The 21,796-nt window shown below is 51.0% G+C and overlaps 1 protein-coding gene across 7 annotated transcripts in view; it reads right to left on the bottom strand.

Annotated features, from left to right (window-relative positions):
- Positions 1 to 202: 202 nt before the first annotated feature.
- The window catches only part of DRP2 (dystrophin related protein 2), a 62,942-nt gene continuing 41,348 nt past the window's right edge, over positions 203 to 21,796 (bottom strand). For 4 of the 7 annotated variants that reach the window (XM_050965021.1, XM_050965023.1, XM_050965022.1 and 1 more), the window contains exons 6-24: positions 20,168 to 20,436; positions 19,413 to 19,559; positions 18,806 to 18,884; positions 17,163 to 17,223; positions 16,123 to 16,184; positions 15,612 to 15,686; positions 14,822 to 15,023; positions 14,408 to 14,493; positions 13,801 to 13,958; positions 13,312 to 13,478; positions 12,108 to 12,219; positions 11,435 to 11,571; positions 10,971 to 11,036; positions 8,241 to 8,306; positions 7,814 to 7,957; positions 6,684 to 6,921; positions 6,332 to 6,452; positions 5,842 to 5,928; positions 203 to 4,962 (exon numbers count right to left, since the gene is read on the bottom strand). In XM_050965021.1, the coding sequence (XP_050820978.1) occupies positions 4,943 to 4,962; positions 5,842 to 5,928; positions 6,332 to 6,452; positions 6,684 to 6,921; positions 7,814 to 7,957; positions 8,241 to 8,306; positions 10,971 to 11,036; positions 11,435 to 11,571; positions 12,108 to 12,219; positions 13,312 to 13,478; positions 13,801 to 13,958; positions 14,408 to 14,493; positions 14,822 to 15,023; positions 15,612 to 15,686; positions 16,123 to 16,184; positions 17,163 to 17,223; positions 18,806 to 18,884; positions 19,413 to 19,559; positions 20,168 to 20,436 (2,297 nt within the window). In that variant the 3' untranslated portion in view covers positions 203 to 4,942. Of the gene's footprint in view, positions 4,963 to 5,645; positions 5,929 to 6,331; positions 6,453 to 6,683; positions 6,922 to 7,813; positions 7,958 to 8,240; positions 8,307 to 10,970; positions 11,037 to 11,434; positions 11,572 to 12,107; positions 12,220 to 13,311; positions 13,479 to 13,800; positions 13,959 to 14,407; positions 14,494 to 14,821; positions 15,024 to 15,611; positions 15,687 to 16,122; positions 16,185 to 17,162; positions 17,224 to 18,805; positions 18,885 to 19,412; positions 19,560 to 20,167; positions 20,437 to 21,796 lie in introns of those variants that run through there. The other 3 variants (XM_050965020.1, XM_050965019.1, XM_050965018.1) reach the window with 1 other exon arrangement.

Genomic DNA, 21,796 nt, shown 5'->3' with positions numbered 1-21,796 from the left:
CAAGTTCTTGCAAGGAAGGGAACAGAGAAAGGAGGGAATAGATGGATAATTGTGCAGTAATATACTCATGAGGGAAGTTGCTTCCCGTACTGTGGCACTTAGCAGGGGGATGCAGACAGGGAAGCCCAGAATGGCAGCTTCACAGGGAGAGAGGGAAGAGAAACAACAGAAATAACAACAAGGCCAAAGCACCAGCCAAAGTAGCAATATAAATACAAATTTATTCTCTTTCCAGAGCAGAAATGGAGAGATGCCAGTGAGGACAGCACCACAGCAAACAGTACCCAGAGTTAGCTTCCCAGCTTTAACAGCTATCCTGAACTCACTTATGCACAATACAATCCTTGCTTATAAAGAAAACATCCTAGAGGTTTGGTCGATTGGCCTGGGCTGTATCTTTACTTAAAGCGCAGAGCTAGCTCAGGGAGAGATCTCAGATTCTCTACAGATGCCCTTTCCAAAGAAAAAGAGGGTGAAGCCATCAGGTCTGATCCTCCAAGGCATTTAGGCACCTAACTCATGGGAATTAAGTGCCCAAATACCTTTGAGGATCTAGGCCTCTGTGATTAAGGGAAGGAGCTCAGAGGAGGTACAAGAGAAAATGGTCATTTTATAGCTAACCCCTCCACTAATTACATTAGTGTATCAGGTGGTTTTAATCAGGGCCTAGATTAGCACTCATAGCAACGAGAACTCTGAAGTGCCGCAGAGCTGTTGTGAGATGGGGAGCCAAGCATGGCCAGGGGGAAGAGGGAGAACGCTGTAGATAGGTCTGAGACATGCCCCGGAACACTTGTATTCAAGGAAGGCAGAGCACAGGGGACTGCAAGGCGCACCAGGGGTTGAGGGTCTAGTAAAGCAGTGGGACACTTCAGCTGCAGGGGGTCTCACTCTCTGGGCTTATTGCACTGTCAACAACTATCAATCGTTTCGTGTTCCAATGGAACACTAAGACACAAACCCTGGCGCTCAGATTGGCAGTGCCTTGGGGATGTTTCCACCTTCCTCTTTAGCAGGAGGGCATGGGTCACTTGCCAGGATTATCTGGGGGTCTCGTTTAATCATTTCCCTGACACTGCAGGGGCCTCGGGGACTGGTGCACCTCAGTCCCTCTGTTCTCTGCCTGTAGCATGTCAGAATCTAGCGTCCTGTGGGCTGTGATACTTGGTCTAATTCTGGTTGTTGGGTTTGGTGTGTGTGGGCTGGGCTGTTGGTGGCTTGCGATAAACGGGAGGTCAGACTAGTGGTGGTCCCTTCTGGCCTTAAGCTCTGTGACTCAATCATTGATCATGCTGGCCACTGCTCTCAGCCAGTTGGGGAGACAAGCGGGCCCTGGCCTCTGCACCCTAGAAGAGAGATTTCATGCAGGGAAAAGCAATGACTCCTGAACATGCTTTTAGAGGTGCCTTTGCTCTAATCTTGCCTCTCTCGCTCATTCTTAGCTACTTCCCAGTCTCAGCTTTCTACAGGCAAAACAATACCCCTGCTAGCCCTTCTCCAGTTTGCTAGCAAAGGGAGCCATCTCCTGTCCCATCCCACAGCTAATAATGGGTGGCTCCAATCATCACTGCAGCAGGGCCCTCGGCCTAGATCTCCATGTGGCAGGCAGCTTAGGAAGCCACAGGCCATGGTAGGAACAAACCCTTCCTGGCTCTCCTAGCACTAGGGCTAAGCGGTTTGTGCCTGTGCTGCATGGTGGTAAAGTAGATGAGGTGAACAATACTTGTCTGCACTTGCTCCTCTCCCTTAGGGCTTGACTAGGCTGGAGAGGGTGCAACTGAGGTTTCCTCTCCTTTTCTCCTGGCCTCTGCCTAGAGTGAAAAGTATAACAGTTTGGTCCGGATGAATATGAGGCTGCTCCTTCCTGATGGACTGGAGCCAGGGGGACCAGCATGGAGCTGGACATGGGTTGGGGAGATTCCCAATGGGGGCAAAGACAGCAGCAGTTCCTCTGGGGAGCAACAACTGCAGAGGGTGCTCTCACTTGTCCGGGTCTGTGTCTCAGGCAGTCCCATCTGTGAGAGTTCTCCCCAGCTTCCGGCAGCATCACCCAGCCTGAGGTTTCTACACTGGTCCCAAACACAGAACTTACAAGACTGTCTCTGCAGTAAAACATGCTCCTCAACTAGACTGGCCAATCCCCACGCACGAGTGGCTCCAGTGCTCCACTGACAACATTCCTGGCAGAGAATGGGCCACAGCAATGTCCATCGCAGCAAAACCAGAGAGAACATTGTGTTGCTCCTCACACACAATCCACAGCCTTCTACAGCTGCCCTAATATAGGAGAAGTCACCACATTTGGCTACTCAATACACATTAACCCTACTGCCCTACGTGCTACGGTAAGCTTAATACCACAATCCACAGCACCTCCAGTAAACAGCATGCTATAGCAATCCTAGCAATCTACAGCGCTTTCAATATACCTCACAGGACAGCAATTCACATGGCTGCTAAGAGACACCAAAATCCACAGGACCTTTTACTACACATCACAGATTACAGCAACTCCTATGCACAAGGTACAGTGTACTACAGCAAGCCTCATAATCCACAATATGCTACACCAAACAAGATCCACAACGTGACACAATATATCACCACAAAATCAGTATCACACAGAACCTCGGAGACACAGTGCACTCCCTCAGACCTAACACAGCACTCTAAAGCGCCTTATACCCACCACAATGCAGCCACCTTACCAGGCCACAACACACCACCACAGTCCTAACATAGTCCACAGCATCTTCAATGCACAAGAGCAAACAACAAAGCAAGCCAGAACTTTTCCAGTGCACAGCTGCAGCAGTCAGATCCCCACAACATAGGCTATTTCAACTCTGGAATTCTCTGATGAGTTCCCCATATAAAATGCCTAATGTCATCAGCTTTGGAGAATGCAGCAACCCCAACACACATAGTGTGCATACGACATTCCACGTTGTTCTTCATAAAACTTCCTATTATGCCTCTACTACACTGCAACCTTATTGCCTCGCACCCCACAGCCCCTCCTCCCGAAATAGAACATTCCACCCCATTCCCAGGGGACCTTTCCCCACTGGGGAACATGTTGCAGCTCCGCAGCTCTGCAGCCTACTCAACCATAACACTTTGTCCCAGACAGATAACTTTCTGGAGCCTTCCAGATCCAAGTGTTCTAGAGAACATGTTGCTATGCTATAAAACACAACACAATCCTGCATGCTTGCAACACAAGTTTTGTACACCACCCCCCGTGCCAAATAGCTCCCTCATTTAAGGAGAGACCCCACTTGTACCCTCTGGGCTCCCAAACCAAACAGCTCCCTGGGTTGCAGCAAATGGTCTAGGGGTCCTAGCTCCAGATGAAGAAAGAGATTTTTAGAAGCACGATGGAGCTCACCAGAGCACAGCTCCATCTCCTTCCTGATATTGCTCTGGCCAGTGCCACTGCCTCACAACAGCATGTCACAATACAATATGATGTCCTGATACATCACAATGGCTCAGTGTCACCAAGAGATGTGAGCTCGCCCATTTCTCTTGCAACACCCTGGAAGAAAAGGAGCACATTTACCTATCAGACAGAGAAATGGAGGAGAGCCTGCCGCATGGGATGGAATTGCTAAACGGGCATCATAAAGTCGGTGGGCAGCCAGGGGACCAGAGCTAAAGTCTTTAATGGCCTCAGGAGAGATGAATATGAAGAACCCACTAGAAACACGTCTTTGTTGCTGGGATAATCCCCCATTTCCAATGTGTCGGGATTCAGCTGATAGATCAGGGCCACCTGTTTTATTTAGTTGGATTTTCCATCATGGGAGGAGCTGGGGTCCCTTATTATAACTATGGGAGGGGAGGTTGTTCCAGCCTCGACTCCAGTGTTATGGTGACAGACAGTTCGGAAGGGAAATGAACCCTGGATTTGCATCCTACTCATCGCCACTAGTCCAGCCCACTGCACTGAGGTCTCCTAGGGGGAGTTTCCAGGCCAGGGGCAGCACAAACCATGCCTCTGATGGTATATTGTAAGAGTAAATGAAGGTGCTGTCCTTTCAAAAGCAGATGCTAGAATAGACGCAATGAGTGAGGCGGAAATTAACACTGAACAAGGTATTAAAATTTAATGCGTGAGTGAGTCCACGATAGTATTAAAGTACAGAATATATGCTACGGCTCTCTGTTATAAAGCTCCTCTCCAGATAAGGCTACTAGCTGGGCTGAAGCTGTATTATTGACTCCTCCCTTCCCCCTTTTGCCCTCCTGCACTGTTCCCACTAGGCAAGCACCCTCAGCTGGGACCTGGAGATCCTGGGGTAGCAGGCAATTGACAGAGTTCAGTTAGTTACACTCGCAGCCTTTGGCAGCTAACAAAAAAGGTATTAAAATAGATGCTCGGAGGCTGTTTACTGTCCAGTTGCTGCGGGAGCATTAGGCTGCCTGGTGCCCAGCAGGAGGCTGTCTGGGAGCAGAACCAGCCCACACTGCTAAAGTGGGCCAAGGCTGGGCTGGACTGGGCTCTGCCATCCCCTGTAGGTGATTTCCTTACCTGTCTTACATCAATCACAAGGAGGGCGACAGTTTGTGACCGGCAAGGGAGGGGGAAGTCTCTGCTCGTGTTTCATGTTCAACACCATCTCAGGGTTTCAGTTCCTGAGTTTCTTTTGAATGCTTTATAGAGTTCTTTAAATTCAGACCCTAGAATACTTGGTCGGAACTGGCTGGTCCTCAGGGTGGCTCCAGCCAGCACTCCAAAGAGCCTTCAGTCACATTCCCATATGGCCAGTGGGAGTTCCCCTGAGATCTTCTGACGTTGGTGGACTTCATGAAGGCCATTTCACTGGAGTGCCCCCAAGAGGGTCCGAGGGAAGCCCATCCCAGGAGGAGTGTGAGAGGTGGGAGAGGAAAGCAGCCAAGAAGCTGGTTAGACAAAGCCTCTTACCTGCAGGAGGTGTTAGTTAAGGGAGGTCACACCTGAAAGAAAAGTCAAGAGGTCACATGAGATGGAATTTGGAAACTATCACATTAATAAACTGAGTGGAGGGAGATTCGCCAGAAAGTTCTCCCCTGCCGTTCTCCCCAGCACACACACAGGAACCCCTGGGTCTGTTGTGCTGGAGCAGGAAAGGAGGTTTACATGGAGGATTATGGAGCTATAACACTAGATTAAAAGAGCAGCCATGTCCTGTAGCTATTAAAGAGGCATTGCTCAAGCAATAGCCTAGTGTTAGAGGTGCTAAATCCCAAGCCCTATCCAAAGACCATGCTGGTGTTGTGAGAAGACAGTGGGCCATTCAGAGTAACACCAGCTACTAAACATTCCCAGCTGAGAATGGGCTTTTTCTGGGTATCCAGGAGGACGCGAGTGATTTCTTCAGATATGTAAGGGGTCTGGTCTTTGCCGCCTCATTAGAGTGATGGGTAGTGGCTCCAGGCTGGGATGGAGAGAGGGGAGTTGGTTCAAGGTCATCAGATCCAGCGATACCAGGAACTGGATGGGGTCAGGTATGTTCCTCTTCAGGAGCAGTGGAAACCATCTGGAGCACAGGGCTCCCGTGACTGATGTTTCTCTCCAGGGCAGAAGGCTGCCCCTATGTCTAGTTGCACTCTTCTGGGCCAAAGGCTGCAGTTCTTAGCAGTTCTGGAACTTTTCCGCAGTTAGGGGGAATTCCTCCTTCTCCTCCCTGAAATCTGTGCCACCGCAAGTCCAAGCAGCTCTTTGGCAGTGGATGATTGCTAGGACTCAGTTGTTGCAGGACTGGCTGAATGAGGGCTAGGGATTCATTTGAGCCAAATGAGACACTCATTTTAGAGAGGAGTAAGAAACCAGCAAAGGGAATTTCACTCCAGTACCTTGGGAGTTGGGGAAGGCACTCCTCAGTTTCTCCATGATGTCCTCCAAACACAGACTGACATCCCGTGCCCTCGTCTCCACCTCATCTGGGGAACAAGAGGATTAGAGAAAAGGCAGAGCTGCGATTACAGGCATTTTTCAGAGATTTAACTCCATATGATACCAGGTAGGCTAGATCCACAAGGCAGGACAGTGATCAGGAGACAGGGCAGGGACTGGCAGCACTGCAGAAAGACGCCCTGTTCATGGGGCTAGGCAGTACAGGGCTGCTCATAAAGCAGAGGGATGGAGAGCCTAGAAAGCAAATCTCTGTGTTTCATAGCAAGGCAGACCAGGAAGGTGAGGGGCTGATGACAGCAGCGCGACTGAGTGCACTGGACACTCCAGCTCTCCACTCTGAACAGCAGATGAATGGACCTTTTTTGTAGCACAACAAACCAGGGCTGGCAAGGGGCACTAGAGATCTAACATCCAGCTCCAGAGCCTTACCTGCAGTTTCGGTTTCAGGAGTGTTGTGCTCCTTCTCCTTGGGCTGACTTCCCTCCGACGGATGGGGCGAGGAAGTCAAGGAAGAGGCCGCAGAGCCATTGATGTCCAAGTCAGTCGGTGGCTGGAAAGAGAAAGGAGACTTCATAAAAAAGTTTTCTGCTGCTCCCTGGTTCCACGTTCCTCCTTCCTTGACCTTGGCCTGCAACCTTCTGCACATCCATTACCAGAACCTGCCACCCATATCAGCCTCCCCCGCCACAATGTTGCAGCTCTTCTCCCAGGCCCATCATACCAAAGCCTTCTCAGATACTGGACCCTGCACCCTGCTCTCCCTCCAATCCCCGTGAGGTACCTGCAGTAGCAACTCTCTCAGGCGGTGCAGCTGGGATTCCAGCTGCTTGTTATGGTCCTCCAGGATCTGCATTCGGGTCTCCAGGCGGCTCTTGTGTTGCCGAAGGATCCTTGCCTCAGCCAGGAGCTCATCGTTGTGTGGGTCTTGGGCTGATTCTGGAGACCCTTCTGTCACAGTGGGGGACTCCACTGCCTCATCGTGTTGCCATTTCAGACGTCTCAGCTCTCCTTGGAGGATCCTGCAGAAGGGACAGTCAGGATCCAAGCAGCAACTCTACCAGCTTCGGAGACAAGACTGGAATCCCTGAACTGGCCCCCATCAGCAGCTGTGGGCACGGGATGGACAACCCGCCATCAAGAAAACCCCGCTGGGCTGATTTCTTACCATCAGGTTTGTCCGAGGGCTCAAGTTCCAGCGTCCCCCTGAATTCTCTGCCTGGCACCTACTCAATACCTGCCCCTCGTTCTGCACCAGTTCCCAACAGTTTTCTAAACACGTCAGCAATGAACTAAACTTGCAGGAAACAAACAGCTCAGCTCTGGTAAATAGCCTCCCTCTGAACCTAGCTCTGCGCCTGGCAGACGGCTCCTCGGTGCTTGGGCCATGGTGATAAATCAAAGAAATGGGAGACGGAAGAGACCAGTGATGGCTTGTTCAGCTAGTACCTAGGTCAGGGCAAAACTGATCCTAGCAGAATATTTTCCAGTCTTGCTTTAGATGTCCCTGATAACAGGGATCCTGCCACTTCCCACGGGAGACTGTGCCACTTTAATAACCGCTCACTCTCCAGAAGTTTGATTACTAGTGAGCCTGCGTGTCCCCTTCCTCCACTTCACCCCATTACTCCAAGTTATACTTACTGGAGCTAAACAAGGCAGCTCTGGGATGTGTCCCGTCCTCTCCAAACAGTTCTCACATCTCAGTCAAGCTAGACATATTGTGCTCTTTCCATCCCTCTCCATCAGTCACTCCCCCTAGCCCCTGCAATCCTTTCCATGGCTCCTCTCTGAACTCCTGCCTGCTTGTCCAGCCCTTGGTGAGCAGGCTAAGACAGTGTTTCTCTGGCTCCTTTCCCCTTTGAACCAACCCCCATCTCACTTTCTAGCTATGGTTTTTGGCCACACACATACCTGTTCTCATCCTCTAAGTGGGCCAGGATTCTCTCCAGCTCCCCCTTATCCTCCGTGTTGAGGCTGTCCTCAATCTTTGGGCTGCACACCAGCTCTCTGTCTGTGATTGGGCTGGAGTGACGCAACAGGTACTGATCCTCATCCCTGTCACAAAACATCAGGAGGAGATCAGTGAGGAAACTCTAGCGATGGGAAAGCGAGTGGAAGGAACAGCTGCAGGGAGGCGGTTTTGTTCAAGAGAGGCTGGTTTTGTATTGCTTAGAGCAAAGGAATTGAACTCCTGAGTACAGAGGGCACCACAGATAGGGCAGGACAGATAATAGAGAAGGAGCTTCTCACATGCCCCAGCCAGCCAGCCTCAGTATATCTCCCCATGGAAGCATTGCAGAGAAATACATTCAAAATATAGAGAGATACATCAACTCACAGGCTATCATCTGGGGACAAGCTGTCATTAAACAAGGAACAGTTCTGGCTTTCCATCTCTGCGAGCCTGGGGAAACAAAACTGTGTTCATACATGCCTAGGAGAACTAGTATGTTCTATGCGCCACAGTTCCTGGGGTCTCCTGCAGACGACTAGACTGGACATCTTCCCAGCTGTTCTGCCCTCAGTGTCCATGTCACTTTTTTTTTGTTCTAAATATTTTTTTTCTTCATAGAAAAAAATTGTAAACATGGGTAGACTGTCCTAAGAGAGATGAGCCCTCCATGTGGAGGCCACCCAGGGCCCATCACAACCGAGCAGCTGTTTCATGTAGTACAGTAACTCCTCGCTTAACATTGTAGTTATGTTCCTGAAAAATGCCACTTTAAGCGAAACGATGTTCAGCGAATCCAATCTCCCCATAAGAATTAATGTAAATGGGGGGGTTAGGTTCCAGGGAAAAAATTATCAGACAAAAGGCTCTCTCTCTCTCTCTCTATGTATGTGTATATATGTGTTTGGATCTGTCACCATGTGTGTGTGTGTATATATATATATATATATACACACACACACATGGTGACAGATCCAAACAGTGGGGTACAGGAGTCTGGTAGAGGGCAAATATACTGGTCACTGGCTGAGTAGTTTTCTGTTCCCTGAGTGACCAGAGCAGGGGCTGCACTAGAGTAATCAGGAACCTGCTAGAACCAATTAAGGCAGACAGGCTGATTAGAACACCTGCAGCCAATCAAGGCAGGCTAATCAGGCCACCTAGGTTTAAAAAGGAGCTCACTCCAGTCAGGTGGGGAGGAGCCAGAGAAGAGGAAGTGCGTGTGAGGAGCTGGGAGCAAGAGGCGCAAGGAGCTGAGAGTGAGCTGCTGGAGGACTAAGGAGTACAAGCATTATCAGACACCTCCCAACTCCTGATCAGACACAGGAGAAGTTGACCCAGACTGTGGGGAAGATCACTGAGGTGAGTAAATCTGCCAATAAGCGCAGGACCGACCAAGGTAGAGGAGGAACTTTGTCACAGTGCGCGCACACACACACATACGCATACGGATACTCACACACACAGAATATAAGTTTTAAACCAACAATTTAATACTGGTACACAGTGATGATGATTGTGAAGGTTGGTTGAGGTAGTGAAGTCAGAGGGTGGGATATTTCCCATGGAATGCCTTACTGCTGAATGATGAACTAGCAATTGGCTGAGCCCTCAAGGGTTAACTTGTTAATGTAGCCTCACATTCTGCAAGGCAGCACAAATGAAGGGAGGGGAGACAGCATGGCAGACAGAGACAGAGACACACACCATGTGTGTGAGAGAGAGATGCACATTTCTCCTTTAAGTACGCTGATTGCACTTTAAGTACACAGCCTTGTTAAGTAGATCAATCAGCAAGCTGAGACAACAGCTGCTGCCAGGAAGCTCCCTCCGTCCTGAGCCCTGTCATGTGTCCTCCCCTGCTCTATGGAAGATGGGGTAAGTGGGGTGCAGGGGTAGGGAGACACCCTGACTTTGCGCCCCCCCCCCCCCCCTGCCGCACAGCAAGCAGGCGTTTCCAAGGCAGAGGGCAGGAGCAGCACATGGCAGTGGGGGGGGGTGTGCGCGGGGGGAACAGCTGAATTCCTGGCAACTGATAGTCTGCTGGGCGGCTGCTGCACAGGGAACTTAGGGGAACGGGGAGCTGACGGGGGGGCTGCCAGTCCACCCTGGTTCCAAGCCCCCACCAGCTAGCTGCAACGGGCTGCTCTTCCTGCAAGCAGTGAACAAAGCCGGTGACTACCAAACAACATTATAAGGGAGCATTGCACAACTTTAAACAAGCACATTCTCTAATTGATCAGCAACGTAACAATGAAACAGTGTTAACCGGGACAACTTTAAGAGAGGAGTTACTGTATATGGACAGCAATCCTATCTGGAGGGTGGGGCAGTGTTAGGGCACTGGTCTGGGAGACCCACAGTCAGTTCCCAGCTTCATCACAGAGCCCCTGATGGCCTTGCCCTTGGCACTTAGGCCCAGATCCACACAGATGTTTATGCTTCTAAATCACTGATTTAAATGGAAGTTGAAGCCTAAATACCTGTGTGGATCGGGGCCCTGTCTCTGTGCTCAGTTCCACACCCGGGCGATGGGGACAATAGCACTGCCCTGTCTCACAAGGGTGTTGGAAGGAGCAATGTTTTATGGATTGGGAGGCTACAGCAGTGGGGGCCATGAAGTCCCACGGGGCAACGTAAGAGGTGCCTGGGAACAAAAACCCGGAGGGCGTTGGTGAGGGTGTAACTGGCTCTGACAGGGGTCTGGCTTGTCTCTTAGGAGAAGTGTGGCAACTTAGTAGGCCTCTTCTTTAAATACAAAATTCATGAATTAAAATAAAGGTCCTGTAGAAACAGAATGGTCACATCAGAGCCCAAATTAGCCCATCTGAGGATCCCACTCCAAAGGGAGCCCCTGCAGCTGTGTCACTACCCTTCTTCCCCTCCCAGAACGAGGGCTCCATGTTTTGGAACTAACCTGAGCCAATTTTAGCCATGATCCCTGCCTATGAAGTGACTTTAGTGAGTGTTGCCTGGAAAGCCCCAGCAGAGGGGTGTGTGGAGAGGATGGTGGCACTTGGATTACTGGGGTTACTTCAGCCTGCAAACTGCAGAGTGAAGGCTGCATACAAGATGGACAGAGGACCTCATTGGGCATCCTGCACCGGCATGTGGTACCTGCTGGCGAAGTGTTCGATCCGGGAGTGGGTATCGGCATGTGGTAACATCGGGGAGGAGGGCGGTCTGGAAGAGACACACACAGGTCAGTGAGGCTCTATGGTTCCTTACTCTGACCTTTGACTAGGAGATGCTGCCCCAGTCCCCTTTGGGTCTAGAAGCACCAGGGACAGTTTAGAGAAGCATCACTCCTGTGAGGTTAAACAGGAAGTTGGAAGCAGCATCTCCACCAAACCCTCCATCAAGGGAGGGCAATGGGAATCCCAGGTCTTCTTCTAAGGCCTAGACAGCAGTCCAGCCTCTAGAGTGAAACCTGAACCATCTTCACCTTCTGATCCCTGCAGTGGGATCATTTCCATTTGAATTCCAACCCCATGAACCTGGAAGGTCCCCATCTGTATGGTGGGGGGGGGGCAGATGGGGGAGGATCAGACAGGGCCGGTTGGTGCAACAGAAGCACTCACGTCTCAGTGAAGTCAGCTTCCAGCACAGACTGGACGGGCAGGTAGCCTCTCTGTGGATGCTTGCTGAAGTACTGCTTGGACCGGAACTTGTTTTTTAGAGTTGTAGCAAAGTCCCTCATGTTCTCACTAGAGGTGGTCTGCAGAAAAACAGACACACCAAGGCTTTAGTGAGTAAGGGGTGGGGGCATCCAGAGGAAAGAGATCCCTCGAGTCAAGCCTCAAACAGGGTAGTGGGGAGAGTTTCCAGAGCACAGGCCACAGGTGCACGAAAGAATTGTGCAACGAGCAGGGAAGAGCACGAGCAAACAGCTGCACATGGAATAAGGAGTGTGGCTTGTCATACCACAGTGCAAGGCCATGCCAACATGCACAGTACTGGGGACTGTCTCTGCACTTCACACGAATGGGCTGGAGTGGCAGAGCCTGTGTTTACTGAGACAGCTTTGTAATCAGCAAAACACACTTGTGTAGGCAGCTTCCGTCATGCACAGGCAGAGCTGAACAAAACATCGGCTAAGCCATTTCTGGCACTGTACAGCAGCAGGAGTGGGGAACAGCATTGAATGAAGAGTTTCCTGCAATACCCTAGGCTGGTTGCCCGTAGCTCCCTAGCCATGTGAGACTGCGAGTGCGCAGCACCCCCAGCACGACAGCAAGCGCCCCAGCTCCTTACCGGAGTATAGTACTCCATGATGGGATAGTGGAGCTTGTTCCCTTTGCTGGCTCGTCCAGTTAGGAAGCAGGTCTGACAGATATCCACGTTGAACTGCTTCAGGCTGCGGTACCTGGGAAGATGAAGTGGAGTTATGGAGACGGCACCAATCTTTGATGCGTTGTCTCCAAGCCTCCTGCTTCCAGGGGCTCTCAGCAGGGGATCTCTCTGAGCTAGTGTGTCTGGCTCACCCTGTGTGCTCCCCACAGGTCATGGCTGCTCTGGTTTTTCTTGTACTTCACTGAATCTAAAGCACAGCTCAGAGGCACCGACCCATTCACTGTCTCCAGAAGCCAGCAAGCTCCCTCCCTCTCTTCCTGCGGGGACAGGGGGTCTCTCCATTTGATATTTGTGGGAGTACCTGTCTGAGGCACTGCTGATAGGAATGCCCAAATTATTGAGACATGGAGGTCATAGGTTACATCTAAAACCTACCGCAAGTCTAGGGCAAATGGCCTTTTCAGCACACGGCCCAGCTGTTGAACTGCCCCTGCTGGTGGGGGCCAGCCAGTAAGGCCTCCAGAACGGCCACAGCCTCCCCAAGTGCTAGACAAACACACTCCTGGCAGAGACCTCATCTCCCAGCCTCAGGGGAGAGTGGGTGAGGGTGGGGACCCCACCCCAGCCCTAAGGCCCCAGCACACCTTTTTATTTTAACACGTTTGGTGTGACTGTGGCCCTGAGCTGGCAGCTGCTATCCGCACATCAGGCACAGCCTGAACAGCGCAAGCTGCCTTTGGACCTGCTGACAGGCCTCTGCCCTGCTGGCATGGGAAAGCAGCTCAGTCTCCATACTGAGGTAGCCAGCCAAGGGTTCCATTAGTACTTGTAGTTGGTGCTTCATGCTGGTCTCTGTCCAGGGGATAATGTCATATCAAGTCATTTCGCAGAGACCACAAACGCTTGACAGCTAGGTCAGCTTTCTGTCATGCCCACCCTGAGCCAGGTTCCAGCAGACCCGCCACCAGGAGACTGGGCTGAGGTCCCATTCCAAGAAGGGTCCCCACTATCCCCTGAGGTTAGGAGATGAAGTCTGCCAGGAGCGTGTTTGTCTAGCACTTGAGTGAGATTCATCCCAGTGTAACCCCACTAACACTGGCTCCCGCAGAGTTCCCCTTGTTCCTAAACTGCCTGCAAAGACTGCACACACAGTTGCTCTCCGTACCTGAAGCCTTTGATGGGACACAGTTTGCAGACAGAGCACTTGGTTTGGTGCTTCACCTGCTCAGCAATGGTCACTCTGTGCAAGACAGCCAGCCACACCATGGACTGCGGCTCCAGGTTGGCCCATTCCAGGAACTGAACGACCTCGATCACAGACTTCCCATTACTCTAAGGAAAGAGGAGAGAGACAGGAGCAGATCACGCTATGAAATACCATCATGGCTTCAAGCACAGAGCGAGGCAGAGATCTCTGCTAGCCAATACCCAGCTGTTGAACTGCCCCTGCATGGCTCCTGTTCCATCTCCCCATCTCTGCCCCTCTCCCTGCTGAGCTGGTACCATACCCACTCCAGAGAAGGCATGTGCATTACAGGAGGTAGCTCTGACACTGATCTCTCCCAGAGCCGCTGTCACTGCCTCCCTGCCCACTGGACGGACCCCTCGGGAAGGGAAAGAGGCAGAAGGAAGCATCGCCACTGACGTTACTTACGAAGCGGAAGCAGCTGCGGACACTGGGCTCCACATTGCTGCCCCCAAATGCTGCCACCTCTCCCAACTGGCGAGGAACCTGAATGGCCTCATGCAGCAGGATGCTGAGGTGCCGCTGGTCGCATAGACCGCCGGGATTCGCCACCTGGCCAAAGAGATCTGCCGGGAGATGGCCCAGCACCATAGCAATCAAGAGAACAAGGGTGAGAGACCAACAGCACAGACACTCCCATTACAGTTGTGCAGGTGTGTGCCCCCCACCCCAACCCCATGGCTGGGGATGCAGCTTTATCTGGGCAAGAGGAAAGGAAGCAAGAGGACAGAGATGAAGTAAGGCTTGGAGCTCTGACCCTGAGACTGACCCTTTGCCACAGCTGAGCTGAGGAGTTCACCTGTGTGTCTGTATTTGCACTGCAGCATTGTAGTCCCAGCCTAGTAAATTAGGAGGTCTGGGATTCAGAGAGAGAGCGGGAGTCGTGATGCAGAGATTAGTCATGGTAGGAGACTCCCATCAGGCAGGCCTCCTTGCTCAGAAACTTTACTAAGCCCGGAAGCCTCCCACTCCTGCTCTGACCTAGTTATTCCATGGACCCCAGGTGGTGACTCACACTGGAATTTCTCCTTCACCTCTGTGCCACACAGACATGCAATGCCAGTCTTGAAGGACAGCGCTCGCATCTTCCCGCTGCGACAGCTGAAAAACAGAGAGGTACAACGCTGAGCCTCTCTCTGTTCTGCGAAGGTCGTTTTCTTAAAGAGCCCCGTCAGTGCCTGCTGAGAGTTCAACAGCACGAGCTTCCTCCCAGCAATGCCAGCTGGACCACTGTAATGCCAACTTCTTCACAGGAATGCCCTGCCTATGCCAGCAGGGCCCCAGCGCATGGCACTATGAGCTTCCTTGCAGCACCCACCCAAGCTCCAGCAGTGAGGTTTCCCTTCACGCAGTGCCCAGGCAGTGTGCCGGCTCCAGCAGCACCAGCTTTATGGCTTTGAAAGGAATCAGGGAAGCTGAGAGCAGGTACCTATCGAAAACGTTGAGCAGCCAGTTGAGACTCATGTCCACGCAGAGCGGCACGTTGACTAGAATGCCCCTCTCCTCCTCCAGCCGCTCATAGAGGGCAGTCAGGCAGTGGATGACCTCCACCGCGTCCATCACGCGATCGCTGGGCTGTAGCTCATGCTCATTAAAGATTTCCAAGGCTGTGGCCAGAGTCACCAGGTCCACTGAGCAGGCCAGGGGCAGAGAATTGAGGCATTGGAGGAGCAGGGAACAGAGAAAGGAACATTACCGATCAGAATGGAGAGGAGAGCTATGGACACCTTCTCTGAAAACATCAGTCCCAAACAAAAATACATCAAAGGGCCACCATCTATCTTTTTGTCTAGCATTCTTTCCCCTACCATGGCTGATCCCAGACACTGCAAGATTACAGGGAAAGAGTGTCTCACTATTTTTTTCTGTGTGGTTACTCTGGCCATTGGAGAGCACTTTGTGTAGCATCTCACTGCCCAGTGAGTCAGTTTCCCCTCTTTGTGTGGGCCTTCCACAGCAACATAGGAGAGAAAAAGATGTGAAAGCTGAGGAAAATGGAACTGAAAAGCCACAAGAATCATAGGGGCTCTGAGGTGAGGTGAGGGTAGGACTGACCCTACCGTTAACATAACCGTCAAAATTGATCAGACAGAGTTGACAGTCTCATCGAACCAACCCCAACCCCAATCAGTTGCTCCACTCCAACCTCTCCTTGTAAGCACTGAAAGGCTCCCCAGAGTAGAAGGGCAGGAGAGGCAAGGACAATGTATGGTACTCACACCGCAGAGCTTTCTGGACACGGCGCAGCTTCATGGCGGTCCGATATGCAGAGAATTTGATGTTGTTCAAATCAGCTGCAAAACAACATGAAATAATTGACTATAACCATGGCCTGTGCATCTTCATACTCAGCAGCAGGGAGAGGTGCACTCACCAGTCACAGACTTGGCTGGGGAAAGTGTCCTTTGAATTAGCACAAAACCCAAGCCAAAAGGATGTTGTGCCAGTTCCAACTCACAAGGCTCAATCCTCCATCAGGGACAGAAGGTGAGGAGGAGTGAGTGTGACAGAAGACAGCAAAGAATCACACCAAGTCTCTGCAGAGACTCTGGATCCATTATATCATGGGGAGCTAAGCAGAGGGAGTTCTTCCGCTTGTCAGGTGCACTGGGGGGATTGCTCCGAGTCCCATCGTACAAAGGGCGTGGGAAGGAAAGGCTGTGTGAATCAGTGCTCTCCATGGGCTCAGGCAGTGGGCGCCCCAAGGGAGGTGCCTAGAGCAGCTCTTACCTAGCGTTTGGTATAACTCTGTCATCTTGGGGTGATCCCAGCATGTCGTCTGAGCCTGGTGGCTGAGGGGGAAAAAAAAAAAAAAAGGAAACCAAATCATTAAACCTGTAAATTAACTGGCAGACGTGAACAGGCAGATGGATGCGGCCAGCTATCACCCCCTTTTTATTGCAAAGGGTCCTCAAATTCTGAGCTGCCCCGGACTGGAGCTCCCTCTGGCCCCAAATCGGGCAGCAGATGCCTGCAGGCCTGTGCCCATCACCTGATGATCCCGTCCTCCCATCTCAGCATAATGGTGCAGAGAGATCCCACATGCTCTCTTATTGGGCGGGGAGGGGAAGCTGATAATACCAAAGGGGATTCCCAGTGCACACAGGTGGAATGCATTTTGGAGGCAAGGGGCCCACCCTGGTGGAATCAGGTGTGATGAGCTTGTTTTAACATCACTGTTAATTTCGCCTCCAGTCCCACCTCTTATGGGCTGACTGCTAGGGTCCTTCCTCCTACAACATGCAAGCACTCCTCTCCAGTGCCCCAATGCCTGCTAACAGCCACTAAGAAGTGTCTGACAACAGCACTTGCCAAATTACACCCCCCCTTTCCCTCCCTCTCTCTCTCTCACACACACACACACACACACACACACACCTACCTCTAATGTCTGCAAATGTCCCCTCTGCAAAACCTAATGGGAGTCCCCAGAGCTGGGAATCCTGCAAGGGAACACAACTCTTGCCTCAACCACAGCTGAATGTGGGGACCCAGCTAGGTTCCTACCTACACCAGAGACTGAGGAGTCTGCAGTGTGATTACAGATCTGCCCTGGGGGAAAGGGCCACACGGGCTGTGTCCGGTGTGATTGGAAGGCAGTGAGCTCACCGCTCACCTGGAATGGACAGGATTTGTGTTTTACCCCATCAGGACCACACAGGTCTTTTTGGAGGTGAGTGGGAAAGTCACACAGGGGATGGAAGACAGAGCACCCCGGAAAGTGAGACAGAGAGACCAGTCTCTCTTCCAGCCTCTGACTGTACACTTACTTGATGTAGTACGGCACTTTATTGGGTGAAATTGCTCGTTCCCAGGGAACCTGGACAGAGGCTGCAAAGAGAGACAGATACAGACGTTACTGTTAGTCAAACTCCTCTCTGATGAGAGATTGCAGCCTACCGAGTGCTGTTCTTGGGGAGCAGAGATGAGGTGGGGCTAGGGACGCAGCACAACTTGCACGGTAAATGCAGAAATCAAGTAGCCATCTCTGTGTCACCAGCCTCACCCCACTCCCCACAGTTGACTATGGACAGGACCCTACCACTGAGACACTGCCATTGCCCCAGGCAGTGGTCTCTAGTCAGTGAAATCCTTCTTTACAAGGTCCAGCCCTGAGACATCAAGGTGCATCAGTGTGGTGGGTGTACTGCACTGGATTTGGGTGCTGGAGGGTGTGTTGCTACCCTCTAATGGCTGGGTCACAGTGTATGAGACATCTGCTTCTCTCACTCTCATTAGAGCTCTCCTTCAGTTCAGGAGAGGCCTGTTTTTCTGAAGCAGAAAGATCAGGGTGGATAGGAGCCATGCCATAACTGCATTGGTTGTCTGCAGCACCAGTAATTATCTGGGGAAAGGAAACCCTTTCACCTCCAGCACCATCACCAAACAGCTCACCTCCACGCAGGCACTTTATAAGCACCAAGGTCAGTGCTTCTAAACCTGGCTTCTAAATCCATGTGCAGGCACCCAGGGCAAGTGACCAGCTCTGCAGACAAGCCGAGCACCCACTAACCCCACTGATGTCATTGGGAGCTGGGGGTGCTCAACACCTCAGAGAATCAGGCCATTTTTATGTAGAAGCCTAACATCAGACACCCAGGTTTGGAAATTTTGTCTTAAATTCTTTCCACTGCAGGGTTCGCCATGGTGCCAAGACAGCCTCCTGACAGAACCAGCTCAGCAACGAGGGAATAGCATCCTGCTTTACAATGGGAAATAACAGGTGCATTCTCACTGCTCTATCCACCACTGTGGACTATAGGAGCTGACTTTTTGCTGCCATCTGTCATCCAGCTCTGTGGAGTCACAGGATTATGGAGTTTGGCACAGCCCCAAGTGTCAACTGGAAGGTGCTTCAGGCTCGTGTCACCATGTCTGGGTTATTGAATGGGGCACCACTCCACCTGACTGGCCTGAGTGGTTAGCAAATACGGATCATAATAGCCTGGACAGCTGCCTCCTGCGTAAGGGCTTGTCTCCAGGGAGGGTTAAGATTCAGGGAACAAAGGCCACTTTACTTTCACAGGGGAGCATCCCCATGGGTTTAACGCACTTTCACTGAAGCCCAGTGACTTCACCCTTTAGTGGATTTGTCATATTTTTCCTGAGTGTCCCCATATAAACAAGCACCTTAATCCTGTACCCTCCAGGTATCATGGTGCTATCCACCTTGGCTAATGCCATATGTCACTTAGGAACTGCCACTCGATAGCGCCTCTTTCTAGCTGGTTATTGGGGTTGCCTTGGCAGAGCTAGGCCAGAGGGAATATGTCTCTGGAGGAAATCTTGTGTGGCCAAGGCAGTAAGAAAGGCAGGCAGGTGTGAATCTGTACAAAGCAAATGGCACAGTGCTGAGCTCCCCACACCCAGGGGTATCCGATGGTGGGGACACTGGGAGGATCTGCTCACGTACTGGAGAGGAAGTGCTGGGAACCTGGGCCAAAGTCCCGATGGGCATCCTGGAGCTGCTTCAGGCGTTCGTTAACCGAGGCCTGGGAGAAGAGGAAACTGGAACTTAAATGTGAACTTCCCCAGGATTTCAGCTTTTAGACAGGTCATCACACACATACTAACGTGGCACTGCAATGCACCACCCCAAGTTACCCCCCCACACACACACATCCACCACCTTCCTGGATTCCTATCCCCCAACAATCAAACCCTCCTGCCCACTCCCTCACCTAGCTAATTCTCAGCCCCACAGGCCAGATCTTCACTATGGTTCCACTGAAGCCACCAGAGCTGCACCCATTTACGCTAGCTGAGGACCTGCCCCTATGAGCCCCCGTTGTGTCTTGTCTTTCATGTTGCCTCTGTTCTCCAGAGCCCCACTGCAGACTCACCACCTCCCTGCAGGTGACCTGCTGTCTCCCTCTCTCTCAGAATAGACCCATTCAGACATATGACCCCAGATCTCTGTTACCCTTGTTGCACTCTGACAGCCCCTTCCCCATAATGTACAACTGCTGTTCACAGGGCACCTAACTTCCCTCCTTTGCCCCCACGTTGCCCCTTCCTACCTGCAGCTGTTTCCATCGGGTGTTGATCTGCTCCAGAGCCCGGGAGTTCTCCATGGACAGATGCACATCTGAGATAGCAAGCTGGTGTGCGAGGTCATTAACTAGCTTCACCCCGTCCTTCATGGGGGAGAGCTCCTCTTTAAACAGCTAGAGCCCCCCATCCCAAAGAGAAGAGACAGAAGGTGGGACAGAGACAAAAGCCACTCACCTTAATCCTTCATTGTAACATCACTAGCAATGCTCTGATACTGGCCTGGGTATACCAGCAGCTGGCATTGCCTGGGAGAGTGGGGGTGGGTGGGAATCGCTGCCTAACCCTCCTCCCCTGAGAGTGCTAGAGCAGCAGAAAGAACCCAGCAAGCCAGACTGGAGATGCACGCACTAGCACCACAATGGAATTGAGTCTTCTTGCTTGGGATACTAATCAGATCCCAACTAGTAGAAAATGAGAAGAAGAGTGCTATCCAGAGAGTGCATGGTTTGAGCAGGACACAGTGAGGGGAATATGCTCCACTGGAAAAGACCTCAGGATTATCTATCCCTACAAACATCTCAAGTCAAATTCGTCCTAGTAGTCAGTGGAGTCACACTAGCGATGAACTGGTCCCTCTGGTTTTATCGGTGTCCAGACAGGATTTTGGCACAGTTCTATTTGGATAGCGACTATCAATGATTGCATGATGCTGTCTTACTGGAGGAGATCCTGGAGAGAAGCAACTGGTCTCCCTCAGGAACAGAGAGAGGGTGAGATGTACCTTGGTTGCCTGGATGTGCTCTGGTAAGGAGTCAATGAAGAGGTCTCCAATCGGCTCCCAGGTTTCTCGCACACTGTTGGCCTGGTCCAGAGTTGTGCTGAGCTCCTCCATGGCTCCCTTGACCTCCAGCAGTTGCTCCAGTGTCCGTTCAATGTGACGGTGTTGGTCAACACAGCGGGCAGTGAGCTTCTCCCACAGCTCACTGGCCACATTCGCCTGCTTCCAAACAAAACGGCTGATATTCTGGATCCGGTGCCTTGGAGAGACATCTGTGAGCAAAGCAGCAGGGCCACAGTGAACAACCAGGAGATCCCAACCACCGCAGGGACAGCCAAAGAGGAGAAAGAGAGGAGAAGCCAGGGAGAATTGGGAAGAGGAGGAACAAAGGACAAAGAGAAGGGAGAGAGAAAAAGAGGACAATTTCAGTACATGTCATACAATCATAGAAATGCAGGACTGGAAGGGACCTCAAGAGGTCATCAAGTCCAGCCCCCTGTGCTGAGGCAGGGCCAAGTAAACCTAGATCAGCCCTGACAGGTGTTTGTCCAACTTCCTTCTCAAAAGCCTCCAGTGATGGGGATTCCACAACTTCCCTTGGAAGCCTATTCCAGAGCTCAACAACCTTTAGAGTTAAACAGCTTTTCCTGATATAACATAAACCTCCCTTGCTTCAGATTAAGCCCATTACTTCTTCTTGTACCTTTAGTGGACATGAAGAACAATTGTTCACCATCCTCTTTATAACAGTAACATATTCGAAAACTGTTATCATGTCCCCCCTCAGTCTTCTTTTCTAAAGACTAAACATGCCCAGTTTTTTTAACTTTTCCTCCAATTTTTCCACATTTTTCCTAAAGTGCGGCACCCAGAACTGGACAAGAATCCAGTTGAGGCCTCACCAGTGCCATACAGAGCAGGACAATGACCTCCCAGCATGACACTCCTGTTAATACAGCCCTATCAGCCTTTTTAGCAACTACATCACTTTGTTAATTCATATTCAGCAGTACTACCATCTAGCCAGCTATTTCCCATTTTGTAGCTGTGCATTCGCTTTTTCCTTCCTAAATGCTGTACCTTGCCCGGGTTTTTATTGAATTTCAACTTGTTGATTTCAGGCTAATATTTCAATTTGTCAGGATTGTATTGAATTCTAATCCTGTCCTCCAAAGTGCTTGTGACCCCTCCCAGCTCAGTGTCATCCACAAATTTTATAAGCATATTCTCCACTCCATTATCCAAGCCATTAATGAAAATATTGACTAGTACTAGACCAGGACTGATCCCTGCAATACCCCACCAGATACACCCTCCCAGACGGACAGTGAATCACTGATAACTACTCTTCGTGTACAGTGTTTCAATCAGTTGTGCACCCACCTTTTATCATTTTCATGTAGCCCACATTTTCCTAGTTTGCTTATGAGAATGTCATGTGGGACTGTTTCAAAACCCTTACTAAAATCAAGATATATCACATCTACTGCTTCCCCCCATCCACTAGGTAAAAATAACCCTGTCAAAGAAGGAAATTAAGCTGGTTTGGCATGATTTGGTTTTGACAAATTAATGCTGGCTATTCCTTATAATCTTATCATACTCTAGGTACTTACAATTTGATTGTTTAAT

This window comes from Gopherus flavomarginatus, chromosome 8, assembly GCF_025201925.1.
Source record: "Gopherus flavomarginatus isolate rGopFla2 chromosome 8, rGopFla2.mat.asm, whole genome shotgun sequence".
NCBI lineage: Eukaryota > Metazoa > Chordata > Testudines > Testudinidae > Gopherus > Gopherus flavomarginatus.
This window is presented reverse-complemented; position numbering and strand designations above follow the sequence as displayed.